General features: G+C 39.8%; 1 protein-coding gene across 2 annotated transcripts in view; it reads left to right on the top strand.

Moving 5' to 3' along the window:
• rapgef2b (Rap guanine nucleotide exchange factor 2b) overlaps positions 1–14,007 on the top strand; it is a 119,520-nt gene that overhangs the window by 16,437 nt on the left and 89,076 nt on the right. For both annotated transcript variants that reach the window (XM_059345501.1, XM_059345500.1), the window contains exon 2: positions 12,052–12,122. In XM_059345501.1, the coding sequence (XP_059201484.1) occupies positions 12,052–12,122 (71 nt within the window). The remainder of the gene's footprint in view (positions 1–12,051; positions 12,123–14,007) is intronic.

The following is a 14,007-nucleotide window of genomic DNA, read 5'->3' as shown; positions in this document are numbered from 1 at the left end:
GTGAGATCCTGTATCAGTGTGACTCGACTAACACTGTGTGGATGATATGATAATGGCACAGTACGGATGCAGGAAAGTTACTTATAGGACAACTTTGCTTGTTTTACCCTCAAGGACAACACTGCAGCATCCTTACAGTGTTTACTGCAGATTCTGAATCAGTAATAAGTACACATGCTCAAAGCAAGAAATTACCCTTTTCACTTTGTGCAGTTCTTTGTATAAATCTTGCTGATATTAGGGGAATTATTAAGATGTTCTGTACATGTACTAAAAGCAATGCAGCCCTTCCTTAATGCTGAACACAAGCACCTTAGCTCCTCGTTCTCATAAATTATTTCCTCTGTATCTCAGAGCAGCTCTGCTTCTCAGGTGCAGAATTTAACTCCAGTATTTTTGTTATTCTGTGGAAATAAAAAGGCCTTTCCATGTTTCTTAACATTATCACTCATAGAACATATCTGTATCATATCGGAGCCAAGGCTGGGGGTCATAGTGCAGCAAATGGATAATAAAACTAACACCTGAAAGGGTTGTTTTTTTAAAGCATGTGCTGGTTTATTATCACACTACCATCAGAGTGAGATAGTAAGCTGCAGTAGTAAATTATTCTCACACTTTCTTAACATTGTGAGATATATTTCGACATGCCACAATGATACTCAAGCTGACTCTTTATATAACATGATCTTTATCTTTAGACAAGGTTGCTGGCGGTTTGGTTGCACAATTCTATTTTCTGAAGTGCTGGGCTGCAGACACACATGCATGCACTTCCAAACCAGCATCTGTGTCAGCTGGCTGCAGCACTCATCAGAGCAGATGGGAGGGAGAGGTCACTTAACCTTCCTGCTAAGACAAATTTGCATGCAGACCTTTTTTTAAAAGAACATTTTTATGAATTGCTGCACAATTCTTCCAAAAAATGTGCAATAAAACTCACTATCTGCCGCTACTACTTGTTCAGTCTAGCCTGCGTCTAATTTGCATGCCTCAAGAGTGCCGGGTGTATTTTAGTTCTTGAGGGTTTTATACTGCCAGGCAGCTCAAGTAGGTGCTGTTAAGCTCATTCACATGCCTCCCTGAGTCCTGTTCCAGCCAGCCACCATGTCCACCAGCTGCCTGACCACGGTGGGAAATAAACAGCAGCTCCCGAGTGCTTTTAAATTTTGTCTGTGACTGCGGAGTTGTTCTGCTCCACCGGCCACTTCAGTCACCAACCATCATTCAGAGGTGTAATTCCCACAATAAATTCCATCTAGTGAAGTGTAGAAGTGAAAGTGGAGGATGGCGGGATGTATTAGACGCCTTAACGTAGACAAAGAAGAGTCCTATGTTCTTCTTAACAGGTGGCAGTGGAAGCTTGATTGTTTTTGCAGCACTTAATTCAGCATCCGAGATGGAGAGGACGAAGGAGAGAGCGCCATGTGCTCTGCTAGCTTAACCTGTTGAGTTAACACCAAGTGCTTAATGTTAATAAGACTGCTAATTAGCTTTGTGTAGTATGTGCCAACTTCATTCAGGTGGCACACGGTTTAACGTATCGGCAAAACACGAAGGACTTTTGTTCCTTTTAATCAGCAATTTGTAAAGTGTTACTTCATGCTGTCATTCTAGAAACAGATCAAAATCAAGGTATTATATAAATAATTACAAGTTTGGTGACATTCATAGTTCTTTTTGAAGGATTAGCTCAAGTTCATGTGCTTGTTTCCCAGGAATGAATGCAGTGTTTTAGAAATGAGCCAGTGGAGGCTTTTTCTCTCATCACATGCTGTGTCTTTGTAAAACGGTCGCTCAGACCTCGACCAGAGCCACAGATAGCGGAGTAGCGGCTCTCGTCACTGTGTGACCTTGTTGTAGCCCACAAAGCCTCCACCTGCTCTCTCACACAGGCTAATGGATAAAAATACCCAACAGATCCCACACTCTCTGTCAATAGAGATTCAAGGACAGCTGCCGGCCACCCTGTTAACACGGGGAATGTACAAACAAAAGACAAGGGAATGCACACACACATATTAACACAGACATAGACAGACATGCACACAGTGGCACCCAGTGGAACATCATACTGCTGCCCCCCGAGGTGTGTGATGAATGTTGTGCACATTTGGAATAAACTGCCATCGCTGCGGTTTTGTCTGCTTCAGGGGGGCGGTCCTCCTCAGTCCCACTTGGCACAGTGATACAGACACGCTGCGGCGTTTCTGCTGAAGTGACAATATAATGCAATATATTGCCATTAGCGCATACTGCACCGTAGGCAACATGACCTTGCAACCTTCAACACTGGCTGTCTGACTCCCAGTGGTCTGTTTACCTCGTTATACGGCTACAGGCTGTTTACCTCCCTGTACAGCAGCTCTGTCCACTTCATTATGCTCCAACACTCACTTTAAATTGTTATTCAGTCACTCATGCTGCCATATGCTCTTTATTAGACAGCCAGACAGTGATGACACTGACATTTCATTTTATGCAAAGCTGCATTAAAGTCCAGTGTGGAGGATTCCGCCTTTGTGGTTGTTTTTCAATGGAAATGACATTTAGCTGTTTAAATAAAGAACCCTGTTAAGACCTCTGGGACAGTGTTCTTTGATGTGCCGTCAGGTAAATATTTGTTCCATATGGTTTCATCTTTTGATTAATGTCTTGACCTATGAAATGTCAGAAAATAGTGACCCTTGCAGTTTTCTAAATCCCAAAGTGACCTCTTCAGATGGCTTGTTTCGTCCAGCCAACACCTCTAAACTAAACACTTTTCAAATTAACTTTCACATAAGACAGACCGAAGCATCAGATTCTCACAACTGAGGACGTTTTGGCTTGAAAATAACTTAACCCATTAATCAAATATCAAAAAGAATTATTTTTCTGTTGGCTGACTAATAGTTTAAGCTTTAGCTTTAGCTTAAAAAGTCATGACTGCAAGTAAATTTATTACTTTTCTGCAATTGAGGGATGATTTATATTTGAAAGTCTCTAAAAAAATACTTTGAGGCGGTTCATTCACTTTGTATGTCTTTGTCCTCATCTTTAAGCTCACACTTTATCAATTTGTGTCATTTTTAGGGGGCAAATACTTAAAAAATCAGTGTCTTAAAATCACTAATTATATATGGAATATTGAGAGAAGGCATCCATCTTTCATTAGTTGATAATTGGTCCCTTATGTTATTTCTGTCTTTTGTTGTATTGGATATTAAACGGACTATCATTGGGGTTTGAAAGTGTTCAGTTTGCCTTTAGGAAATTGTTATTATGACAATTTGTTTCATTTCTCATGTAGTATGGACCAAACATGTTACTTACATCTGTAGAATAATGAGCAGATTAGTTGATGATAAAAATAATTGTTAGTTGCAGCCCTAACGACTTTTATAAGTGGTAGCGTCTCAGCAGATCCCCAGATGCACGTTTGTAGTAGTTGACCCAGATGGCTCCCCCACTTGGTATGCCATATAGTACCTTCTATAGGTTAGAGAGCAGCAGGGGGTGGAGGGCACGGCAGAGATGGCCTCTTTAGACCTTGTGTGTGCGTGTTGGTGTGGACTCTGAGACATTATCTAGCCAGTGTCATCTGAGGAATGCATGCCTCACCCCGTCCTGACACACAAGACGGCCCCTCCACTGTCACGGTAACAGGATCCAGGAATACCGACGCATCACTGAATGAGGGGTCGCTGGTGTAGACAGGCAAACCTGGAAAAGGTCAAAACTTCAAAGGGAATGTTCTGGATCGTGACGTGGTGTGGGCTGCACAAAAATGAATAAAATAACTGACTTAGAGAATAAATATCTTCCGAATGAAAGGATCTATCATTTGTTTAAGCAGAAATATGTTGCAATTTGCTTTAAAATTTTGCATTATATTCTCTTTATACTAACCACTGAATGAGAAAGTAATCCACACATTGGCAGTTCACACAGGAATGATCAGTGGATTCCTTTAGTCATGGTTATGTCACCCTAATGAGCTGTTTCTGCATACCACATCCTCATTGTTTAATTCCAACCTTGAAGCGACCACAGTAAAGTTCAGAGGGTGAAGGTATGGAGTGAAAATCTCCCCCTGCAGTGACAAGTGAGCAATTGTTATAAAACTAGGTCGTCCTCGCTCCCAAGTCGCAGGGGATTAATTTGTGCTTTTCGCAGCTATTTTCTGAAACAGAACGACAACAAATCCTACCCGCACAAAGTGCCGTGATTAGAACGGCCATTCCTTCTCTGACTGCCAGGGATCAAGGTCGTAAGCATCTTAGACAGGGATGGTGTAATGAGCCGACTGGTAGAAAGATGCAGCTTGTTTGCTGATAGCAGCCTCTTTGCAAGCTAGTAACTGCAGGAGTCAATAATGCAGTTTTAATGTTTAATTGCATTATTTGCACTCCCCCGTTCCACTGTCCTGTTCTCATTTAATTACAGACCGGAAGAGTTTTCTCCAGGAGAGATCTCTCAGAAGGATCCAAAAAAGATCAGGCACAGTCCTGCTCCTCGGACCGCCACTGCGGACAGAAGGAAGAAACACAATTTGCTAAATTTCACAATTTACCAGCAAGATGTTACTCAGTTTGAAAACTCATTCAGATAATTTTTTTACACGTTCCCTGGCAGTGTCGACAGAAGTACATATGCCTCACAGTAGGTGGCCACCCTGGTTTCTCTCTCACTCTCTCTCTTCATCTCTCTGTTGGCTTAATAAGAATAGCAGTAGAGTTGGCACACAGACTCTCTGGTTTTATTTTAAGCGGAGTAAAGAGAGAAAAATGATTCACGACAGGCATTTTTCACTTCTTACGGACATTTTTATAGACTGAAGATTTATAGATAATGAAAGTTCACTGTAGTATTTCACTGCGGCTGCAGATAAATTTGATTAAAACTGTGATTTTAATTTATAGCCCTGCATAGTCACATTCATAGATGACAACTCAACGTGAAACAATAACTCAATTAATCAGTAAAATAACATAAACATAAAAATAACCTGCAGCAGCTATTTAACTTCGATGTTTAAGGTGTTTAATCAAGCAAAAATGTCAAATGTTTTCTGATTCAAGCTTCTTAAACGTGAAGATTTGCAGCATTTCTCTGTTTTGTATCATGGTTATGCAAAAAAAACCCTCCTCCACTAATACTAGACTTCTCAGGTGAAAGTACAACATGTTTTGCAGCTCAGTCAGAAAGTAACAATCATGTACAGTTAATGGGCTTCACGGATGGATTTTCCTCGACAGTAGTCTGATAAGCGTGGGGCTTGCATGCACAAATGCAGACGGCTGGAGATTTAAATGTTGACAACAAAGGAGACAGCAGCATTGATTTACTCCACTGGGTGACTCAGTGAGAGCAGCGCATCTCTGAAGCAGCCATCCTGTGTCTGGTTTTATGGGGTTATAACACTTAATCGGTCATTCCTATACAATATAAAAACATAACCTCGTGCTACATCGGCCCCTTGATGCACGTAAGCAGATCAGTTTTTATACTGTATGACTTACTGCTCTATAAAACGGTGCTGATACTCTATCCACAGGTTTACAACTGCAGACATTGATGCATAAAATATATAGTTGTTGAAATAACAATACAGGTGCTTGTTAATTCAAACTAGATTCTTGGATGTGTTGAAATATAGATATCTGATGTGATCGTGTATCTGCGACAAAGGCTGCTTAGGTCATCAGAAACATCCTTCACCTCCCTACCTGAGAGTCCTTTGTTTATTTCTCCCACAGTGTCTCATTGTTTGTGAAAGGTTGCAGCCCTTTTCTTTGATGTTTGTCTACAGTGGGTGATAGATGCATGCAGAGGCCTGCTATCTGCACTCAGCCAGAGCCAAATGAATAAATGGATTGACCATTTGTGCCACAGTGAAAGGGCCCAACTAGAGGAAAGCTTCCTATCTGGCAAACAGACGCTGTGGTGTTAAGAGATAAGGAAAGCAGAGGCGCTTCTTAAACCACAGTTTAGGGTGACCCAGGGCTGTTGAATTTATCCCAACTAATACTAAAATTACAATGGCGGGGACCTTTTTCATTATCTATTAATCATTTTGAGTATTCTTTCTTTTTGCATATTTTATTGTAAGCAGAATAACTTTATGTTTCTGTTTTTGGTGGAAGAAACAAGTAAAATTAAAGTTGTCACTACTATCAAGCCATATCTTTGAGCATTGCTGCTTAACGTGCGGACAAATCATGGCACTCAGGAACATTTTGTGCAGCACCTATTTCAATCTTATGCTGTCCATTTCTAAACTTTCGGTGACGTACATTTATTACTCTACTTGGCTCAAACTGCCATATAAACTTTAAGCACCCACATGTTAGAGGTAGACCTATATCAGGCAGCAACTATACACAAGATATTCTGGTGTCCAGGTCACGGTTGATCAAAGTTGAAGTTGAAGTCTTTAGTTGTTTTTTTATGATTTAATTTGATCATTTGAGTCGTTCAGTCAAGTAAAAATGTGAAACACGAAATGTGACTGTGCTGTTATATATGGCAAAAAATTAAATATCTTAAGGTTTTAGACTACTACTCATAAAAAATAAACAAATTGCAGACCTTACAGTGGCTTCCGAGAAATAGGAGTTGATTTATCAGGCATCTATTTGGCAGATTAAACGATTAAGGAAACAATTGTTCGCTGCAGCCCTATTTAGAATGTCAAACTAATCCTAAATGTCAGCCTCTCTGTTACCAGGGGCAGTTTTAAACATTTTAAAATCCTTTAAGAAATTCTGTTTCCTTTTGTCACCTCATGTCAAAAAGTTGGCAAAACATACACCTTCTTATCACTTCTGGTCACTGATCTTTTCCTTTTAATCTGATGTCATTTCATGTGAAACTGTTTTTGTTTTCACTGCAACCTTAGGCTCCTCTGTTTTCTTGTAAGTATCAATGAACACAATACAGGAAAAAACATCACAACTTCCTTGACCTCCCTTTGCCCACTGAATGCTTTGCCACTCAACAAGCTGGCACCAGGCCCAACACGGCACCGTCTCCCTCTGGGTCCGAACATAATGGGTGGAAAACGTCTTAGTCAGTGTGTGTGTGTGTGTGTGTGTGTGTGTGTATTTCCGAGCCCCAAACAGAGACGACAAGGCCTGCTATTGTTTAATTTGTATCCAGGAGAGGAAATGCCTCCACTTGTTTGGCTGCATTGCACTGCTACCATCTGTCTCACAAATGAAGGTGTAAAGTGATGACATATCTGTGTTGCATCAAGGAAATAACTGGGGAAGCTTACAAAGATTGACAGTGTCAAACCGGTATGCCAGGAATGTCATTCGTAGTTTTGCACAAACAGCTTTGAAGTGTCCAAGAGGTTTTATCAAGAACAGCATCTTGGTATGTTTTTCCTTCAGTGGGGGCCACCTGTGTTCCTGGAAGGATTAGTGTGGAGAAGGAAGGAGGAGGGATTAGGTGGTGTTACTGGTGTAGCCTGGGAGTTTGAGCTACCCCCCAAAAGCCAGCATTTTTTTCTTTTAAATGAACAAGCTTTGTTTTTATTCAGCACACATAATGAGCAGCATTTTGGCTGGATGTAGCCTTCATCAGCATGTCCTAGTTTCAGCTACCCACTACACTTAGTCTGATCTCCTTCCTGTTTCTGTTCTATGGCAGACGGTTTGTCCTCCTTTCAGCTAAAGATGTGAATGAACATGAAGTGGGCTAAGTGATGTTGAAAGCGTAGATCAAACAGCCTCTGCTTTTGATCTCACTACGGAGACGCAAAAGCATGAAAATCAGCTGTGAGAATAATTAAAATCCTTGTTGGTCTTTTGTTTTTTTTTAAACTGTTGGATTGTTTGAAATAAATCACATAAAAAAGCAACAAAACCTTCAGTGAAATTGCAGAGGTTTCGCTGTGATTTGATGATCCTGGCTGTCCTTAAACCGTTGTGTATCCTCTCCCTGTGCACTTTGTGGTGATTGTGTTTGGCTCCGTCCAAAAGGAGGCCAGAAAAAGAAAAAGAAAGAAAATCAGACCGGAAAATGTAGGGCCCAGGGAGTGGAAAAGATGGGGTCCTTTACATTCTTTCCATACAGTCAATCTGAAATATTTGAGACTGAAGCCACAATTGATGGTTTTGCATATTTCTCCCTGTGAGGCTGCTTTTGAGTGGCGCTGTTTTACTCACAGTGATGTCACTGTGGGAGAGGGGAAAAGAAACCTACAACGCTGCCACCTAGTGGTGACCTTCTGTCTGGATTATTATATGAAGACAATTTCTTTCTTCAGTCAAAGTTGATCTGGGTCTTCTTCCCTCTTCTCTTATCCATGGAAAGACAACTAATCTTTATGTCATTTTATGTATATACATTTTGTATATGTTTATGGTTTTCTTTTCACTTACATTAAGTTTTGGGTTTTGAGTAAGTTTTAAGGAGGGTGAGTTCAAAATGTTTTTTTAGAGCTTGAAGTTAATAGTTGAAAATCCCTAAAGGAATGAAAAATTTCACCGGTTTAATTCATTGACAGTTTTATTCCTGATGAATCAATGAATCATTTGATCTAAAGATATCAGAGAAAAGTGAATAATGTTCACCATTGCCGGCACAAAAATCAAAGTCAAAGTCAAAGTCAAATTTATTTATATAGCGCATTTACAGACGGCTGAGCCGCACCAAAGTGCTTCACATAAAAGTGCAAAAAGTGCAATAAAATACAGAATTGACAAAGGTAAAAATCCACTTTGATGCTTTAAGATGACTTGTTTTATCCAACTCAACCAGCAAATATTCGCTTTTTGGGCATTTTTGCCTTAAAATATGTCAATTAACTAATCAACACTGAAATAGTTGTAATCGATTAATCATTCAGCTCTACCCCTGCACAAATCTAAATGCATACTACATACGGTTAACCAAAATGGTCACCTTCATATTCAATGAATTGCTGACTGACTTATAGCTTGCATCCATTATTTATTCTTATGTTATTAAATTGGACATTTTACTTTACATTTGACATTTAGCAGAAACATGTCCTTTGAATTGTCATTGTGCTGTGGCATTTATCCAAAATGTTTACAGTTGTTTCATGCTGCAGTTCCTCAGTTGCCCAGTAGGTGTCAGCATGTGTCTGAACATTGCCTCTGATGAGCCACAGCTCCTGTGCTGTTTCACTGACCACAGACACTTTCAACATAAGGATTTGGTTAGTGAGGATATCACAGTGTGATGTAACAGGGCCAGGCAGCCCTAAGGACACTTTCTTTCTGTCTCCGCTTCATAAAGGCCAAACCCAAATAACAAAAGAGGTTTATACTGACGTCAAGGGACCAAGACCCACTCATGTGGTTTCATAACACAGTTTGGATGTTTAGTCAGTCTGTAGTAATGTGTCACATGTTTGTTGACTATTATATTTACATGCTTATTTGTAACAGGTGGAGAATTTCTTCCAACTATTCAGTGTGGTGTTTTTCCACTGAATTTAACCTCTGTACACTAAGCAAATAAGTATTTTGGGTGTGTTCTTTTTCTTTGTGTGTTCATTGTTTGCTAGCTGGTTGTTAGGATGGTGTTAATTTTGTTAATCCAAGGTCATGTGCAGCTGAGTTTCGTGTAGCCATTGTAGTGCTATCTGTATAAAAATATAATTAATATTTGCTATTGGACTTTGACTTACCCGTCAAATAATACAGTTTGTATTTTATACATGTAGTGTTTTATGATAAGTCTTCTTATGTTGAATATCGATTAAGAGAGTATTTTTTGGACAAAAAATATCAGATTTTGCCACGTTACAGACATTTTAATTGATTTATTCTACTTCTGAAATCATGTTAAAGGCATACTATGCAGGAATTGTCCCATGCTGTAAACACAACATTGAAACTTAGCCCCTCCCCCGCAGCTCAGCGAAAGTTAAAGCAGTGTCCAGATTCACTCATATTTTGGAACGAGCTTTGTCCACTTGGCATTTCCCCTCACAATACTTGCATTTTTTTCACCAGTGTCTGCTAATGTTGCAGCATTGTGTCCATAGGCTGACCCTTGGAAACATCCCGAACAGAGCAAAATGAAAATAAAAGACAAAACAAAGGCAGACTCCAGGATCCCTGCAGATACAGACACCACCACACATGTCTAGGGGTCGTAAGAGATGATTGAGAGGGATTTGTTTTGCATGAGTGTATACATCGTTTTCTTTTTTTGAAAATCCTTCATAGTATACCTTTAAACAAACCATAGCGAGGCTTCTAACACTGATGTGCTTCTGGCATGTTCTCCTCTTACACAGACATTAGAAGACCAAACCAGCACAAACAAAGTCTTATTCAGCTTTTGTGGTCAACATTTCATAAAGTTTTCAATAAGCTTATGATTGCTGCTCTCAGAAACATAACCCGGAGACAGGGTGGCCATTCTGTGCGGTTTCATGTGTCTGTTTGTGTGTGTCTGGCAGTGATCTTAACACTGAGTCTCTGTTGTCCCTCCACTCTGCTGTCGCCACATCTACCTCCAGTTGCCACCGACAAAGGCATCCCAGTAGCTGCAACCAGCACCACGACACACACAAACACACACAGAGTCAGAGCCCCAGTGTATACCAATAGACAGTGGAGTAGCTGTACTGGCTGCCAGCTCTCAGAGAGGGCCACTTTGTTTCACCTCTGACTTGGATTCACGCCAAACAATCTGAGAGTCGCTCACTGGGTCACTTGATGAAGTAATTGAATGGGGAGTTTATAGTTGTGCAGTGTAGTTGCTTTATTTTTTCTCTCTGCGAGGTGCTTTATTGCTTTCTAATCTGATGCTCAGTCGCAGAAATCAATGTCGCTGTCTTTGTAAAAGGTTTTCTGTTGTATGTAAGAGCAGCCAGTTTGTCCACTGCAGATGAGCGATCAGTATTTTAAGCATCAGTGCAGCTACATAACAATTACTCAGCTGTGTTTGAGTGTTTTTTTTCTTGACACACGTTTTCCTCATTGGGACTGAGTAGGAGTTTGGGGCTGTCATTAAAACAGATTTTCACAACACGGTTATTGTGACCAAAATAATTCACTATTGCTGTGATTTTTTTGGAGTATTTATAGAAGAGTTATTGGTCAAATTCCTATTTTCTTTCGATTATTGTGTGTTTTGTCTCTGAAGTGTAGAGAGGTAAAAAGAAAGTCTGTCACCAAAAGTGTAAAAATAAGCATAATTACACGTAATGGATAGTGAAAAAGCAATCAGATGAAATAAAAATCCACAATGTTGTAAATCTGCCACCAATATAATGTCAACTTAAACAAAGGCACTCGCAGGGAGAAGTGGACAGCGGGGAGACAAAGCGAGAACTGAAAAGAAAAATTAATGAAATTATTTCAGGGGCGCTGGATATTTTATACTATATTATCCTATGTGTATTTACATGATATCAAAAGGCCCTATTTTATCATTTAAATTTAACAGCTACCATCAATACCAGTGTATTGTATACCCCTAGTAGAAGTGTTAAGCAGGTAGTTGATCGACTGAAAATAAGTCGACATTTCTGATAATTGAATGATCATTTTTCATGCAAAAAGGCGAGATATGAGTGAGATTTGAGTATATGCTATTTTTCTTTACTTCAAACCATGGAAAAGTAATTTTTTGGGTCAGCCCTGCAAGAATGTGTGTGGGATTTTTTTGGCTGCTTTATCGGCATTTCAACCAGATGCAAACACCAACATTGTCTTGCAGTATGATCACCTTATACCCTTTATATGGTGAACTTGTTAGCAATTAGTTGCCTATTTACACATGCAAAATATCTCAATCTTCAGCAGCTAAGTACTCCATTCTGTTCATCAGGTTTTTGCAAATTATGTGTGTCTGTCATTTGATGGTGAGCAAGTAGTGTACAATTGGTTTTTTCAAAGCTTTTCCACTGAAACCAGCCGTCTGCATGTTGCAAAGAAACCAGCAGACGGCTGCAAATAAGTTGATAAGAGTGGTTAGAGTGGATCAAAACAGTTACGCACTTACTCATATCTTGCATTGTTATTGTCGCAGCTCTAAAGCTCCTGTGTCTAACAACACTTTCCCTCTGTTCCTCAGGACCTGGAGATTGTCTACTCTTATCTCCACGGGATGGAGGCCTTGTCCAACCTGCGAGAGCATCAGCTAAGGTTTGTGTCTGCACACGCTTCCTGCCACTTCATTAGCATAACTTGGAGCTTGATATTCCAATCACATGAATTTCAAATGCAAATTAAAACACTGACAACTTCTCAGTGTCTGCTCCATAGAACTGTTGTAGTCAGAGGTGGAAAATTAACACGGAGCTGCCAGCCAAATGCTAGTGAAATTCGTCTGGTTTTCTAATCCAGCAGCCACTCTGCCCTGCAACCACTCGGCGGCTGGAATGATTTTATTCTCTAAAAAATGACTGAAATCCAGCTTTTACAGTGACTGGCGCACATAACAGTACATTTTTCTGATTGTTTTGAGTGTGATTGATGTTTGAATCAGTTTTCACACTTGTTGGACTTATAACTTTTCTGGGGAACTAAGTGATACGATCTGCTGGTTCCTGTAGGTGTGTATACATTAATATGATATGAAATATAACAACCTCCAACTCTACTTCAAGAGGAATTTAATTGAAATGAAATTCACATTTGGCAAGGTGAGTAGAGGTGTGAAAGCGGACAGGGATTGATATTTTATTTTAAAAAAATGTTTGCTTGTTTTATTGATAGTTTGATTGCAACTTTAAAATGGACTTTAATATCTTTGGGTTTCGTACTGCAAGTTCAGCAAGTCTTTCACGTTGGGTATTTGGACATTGTCGTAATTCTTCCTCTATCCGACATTTGAAAAAACAAAAATGAAAGTAACCAATGTCTATTGTATTCAGAGTCCATTTCTGACTCTAGACTTCAATTTGGACAATTAAAGTCAAATTGGAAAAGCCTAAACGGAGCTGTTCTCTTTACTGAAGCAGATTTTTTTTAATGACAAAGAGAAGACAATTGACTAATTTAGACTAAAACTCCCCTGATGTGATCACACCATTCTGTTCTCCAAACAGTTTTTTTGCCTTCCTCTTGCCACGTTATACTTCCAGTCTTTTCTGTCTGGCGCACACTTTCCAAACACTGCATGTCAGAAGTCTGTTCCCAGCATGCCTTGTGTGCATACATGTGGATTATACTGGCGGCGGAACAATGTAGCAGTACATGACCCGCAAGCTGGAACATTCCACTGTGTGACCCCTTAGAGGCCTCCCACCCTACAGTAACCCCTCTCCCTCCTCCCCTGTTTGGATCCTGAGGAATGTCCCCGTGCTCCCACAGTCCTTTGCTTCTCCTAACTTAAAATAAAAAAGCAACAATTCCCAGCCAGATAGACATCCCGCTAACTATGGGATTATGTTAAAGTTCTTTTTTTTTCTCCACATTTCATCTGGGAGGAATGTGTTGTTTTTCCTCTGTAGTTCTTTTTTTCACAGCAACTTGTTTTTTCGTGCTAGGATTGTTTTGTTTTTTAGTCGTTGTGCAATGGGGGGCTGCAACACGAAGGCCGCCCCCAGCTATTTTTGAAACCTTTTGTGTTTTGATCAGCTACTGTTTGCTATAGTTGCATTTCTATAAAGTTGAGGCACAATTGTCTTCTCTGGAGGCGTCCTGGGAAAGTCTGATGTGGATAACAAACCAGTTTCAGAGATCTGTGATTTGAAAAATGTGAGCTTTTGTTTACCCTTACAAAATTACTGATTGAGAAAAAACGATAGTTTAATTCTTTCTTGAATAATAATAGTACTTTAAAAGTGTATTATATTATACATTTATGATATTTTTCTTTCCTAGTTCCTTCATATAAGACTGTTAAACTTAGGAAAACAAAACAACATTTTAATTAATCAGGGCAGTGGGAGCACAATGTGTGTCTGTGTGTAATTGAGGAAGACAAAGTACATCACAGAGCCCATCTGACCTGGATAAATGGCATTTGTTGTTTGAGCAGAGGCATAAACAGACTCAAAGGTTAATTGTTCAAATCAAACTTTAT

The sequence above is a fragment of the Centropristis striata genome, chromosome 12 (assembly GCF_030273125.1).
Source record: "Centropristis striata isolate RG_2023a ecotype Rhode Island chromosome 12, C.striata_1.0, whole genome shotgun sequence".
In the NCBI taxonomy this organism is placed as follows: Eukaryota; Metazoa; Chordata; class Actinopteri; order Perciformes; family Serranidae; genus Centropristis; species Centropristis striata.
This window is presented reverse-complemented; position numbering and strand designations above follow the sequence as displayed.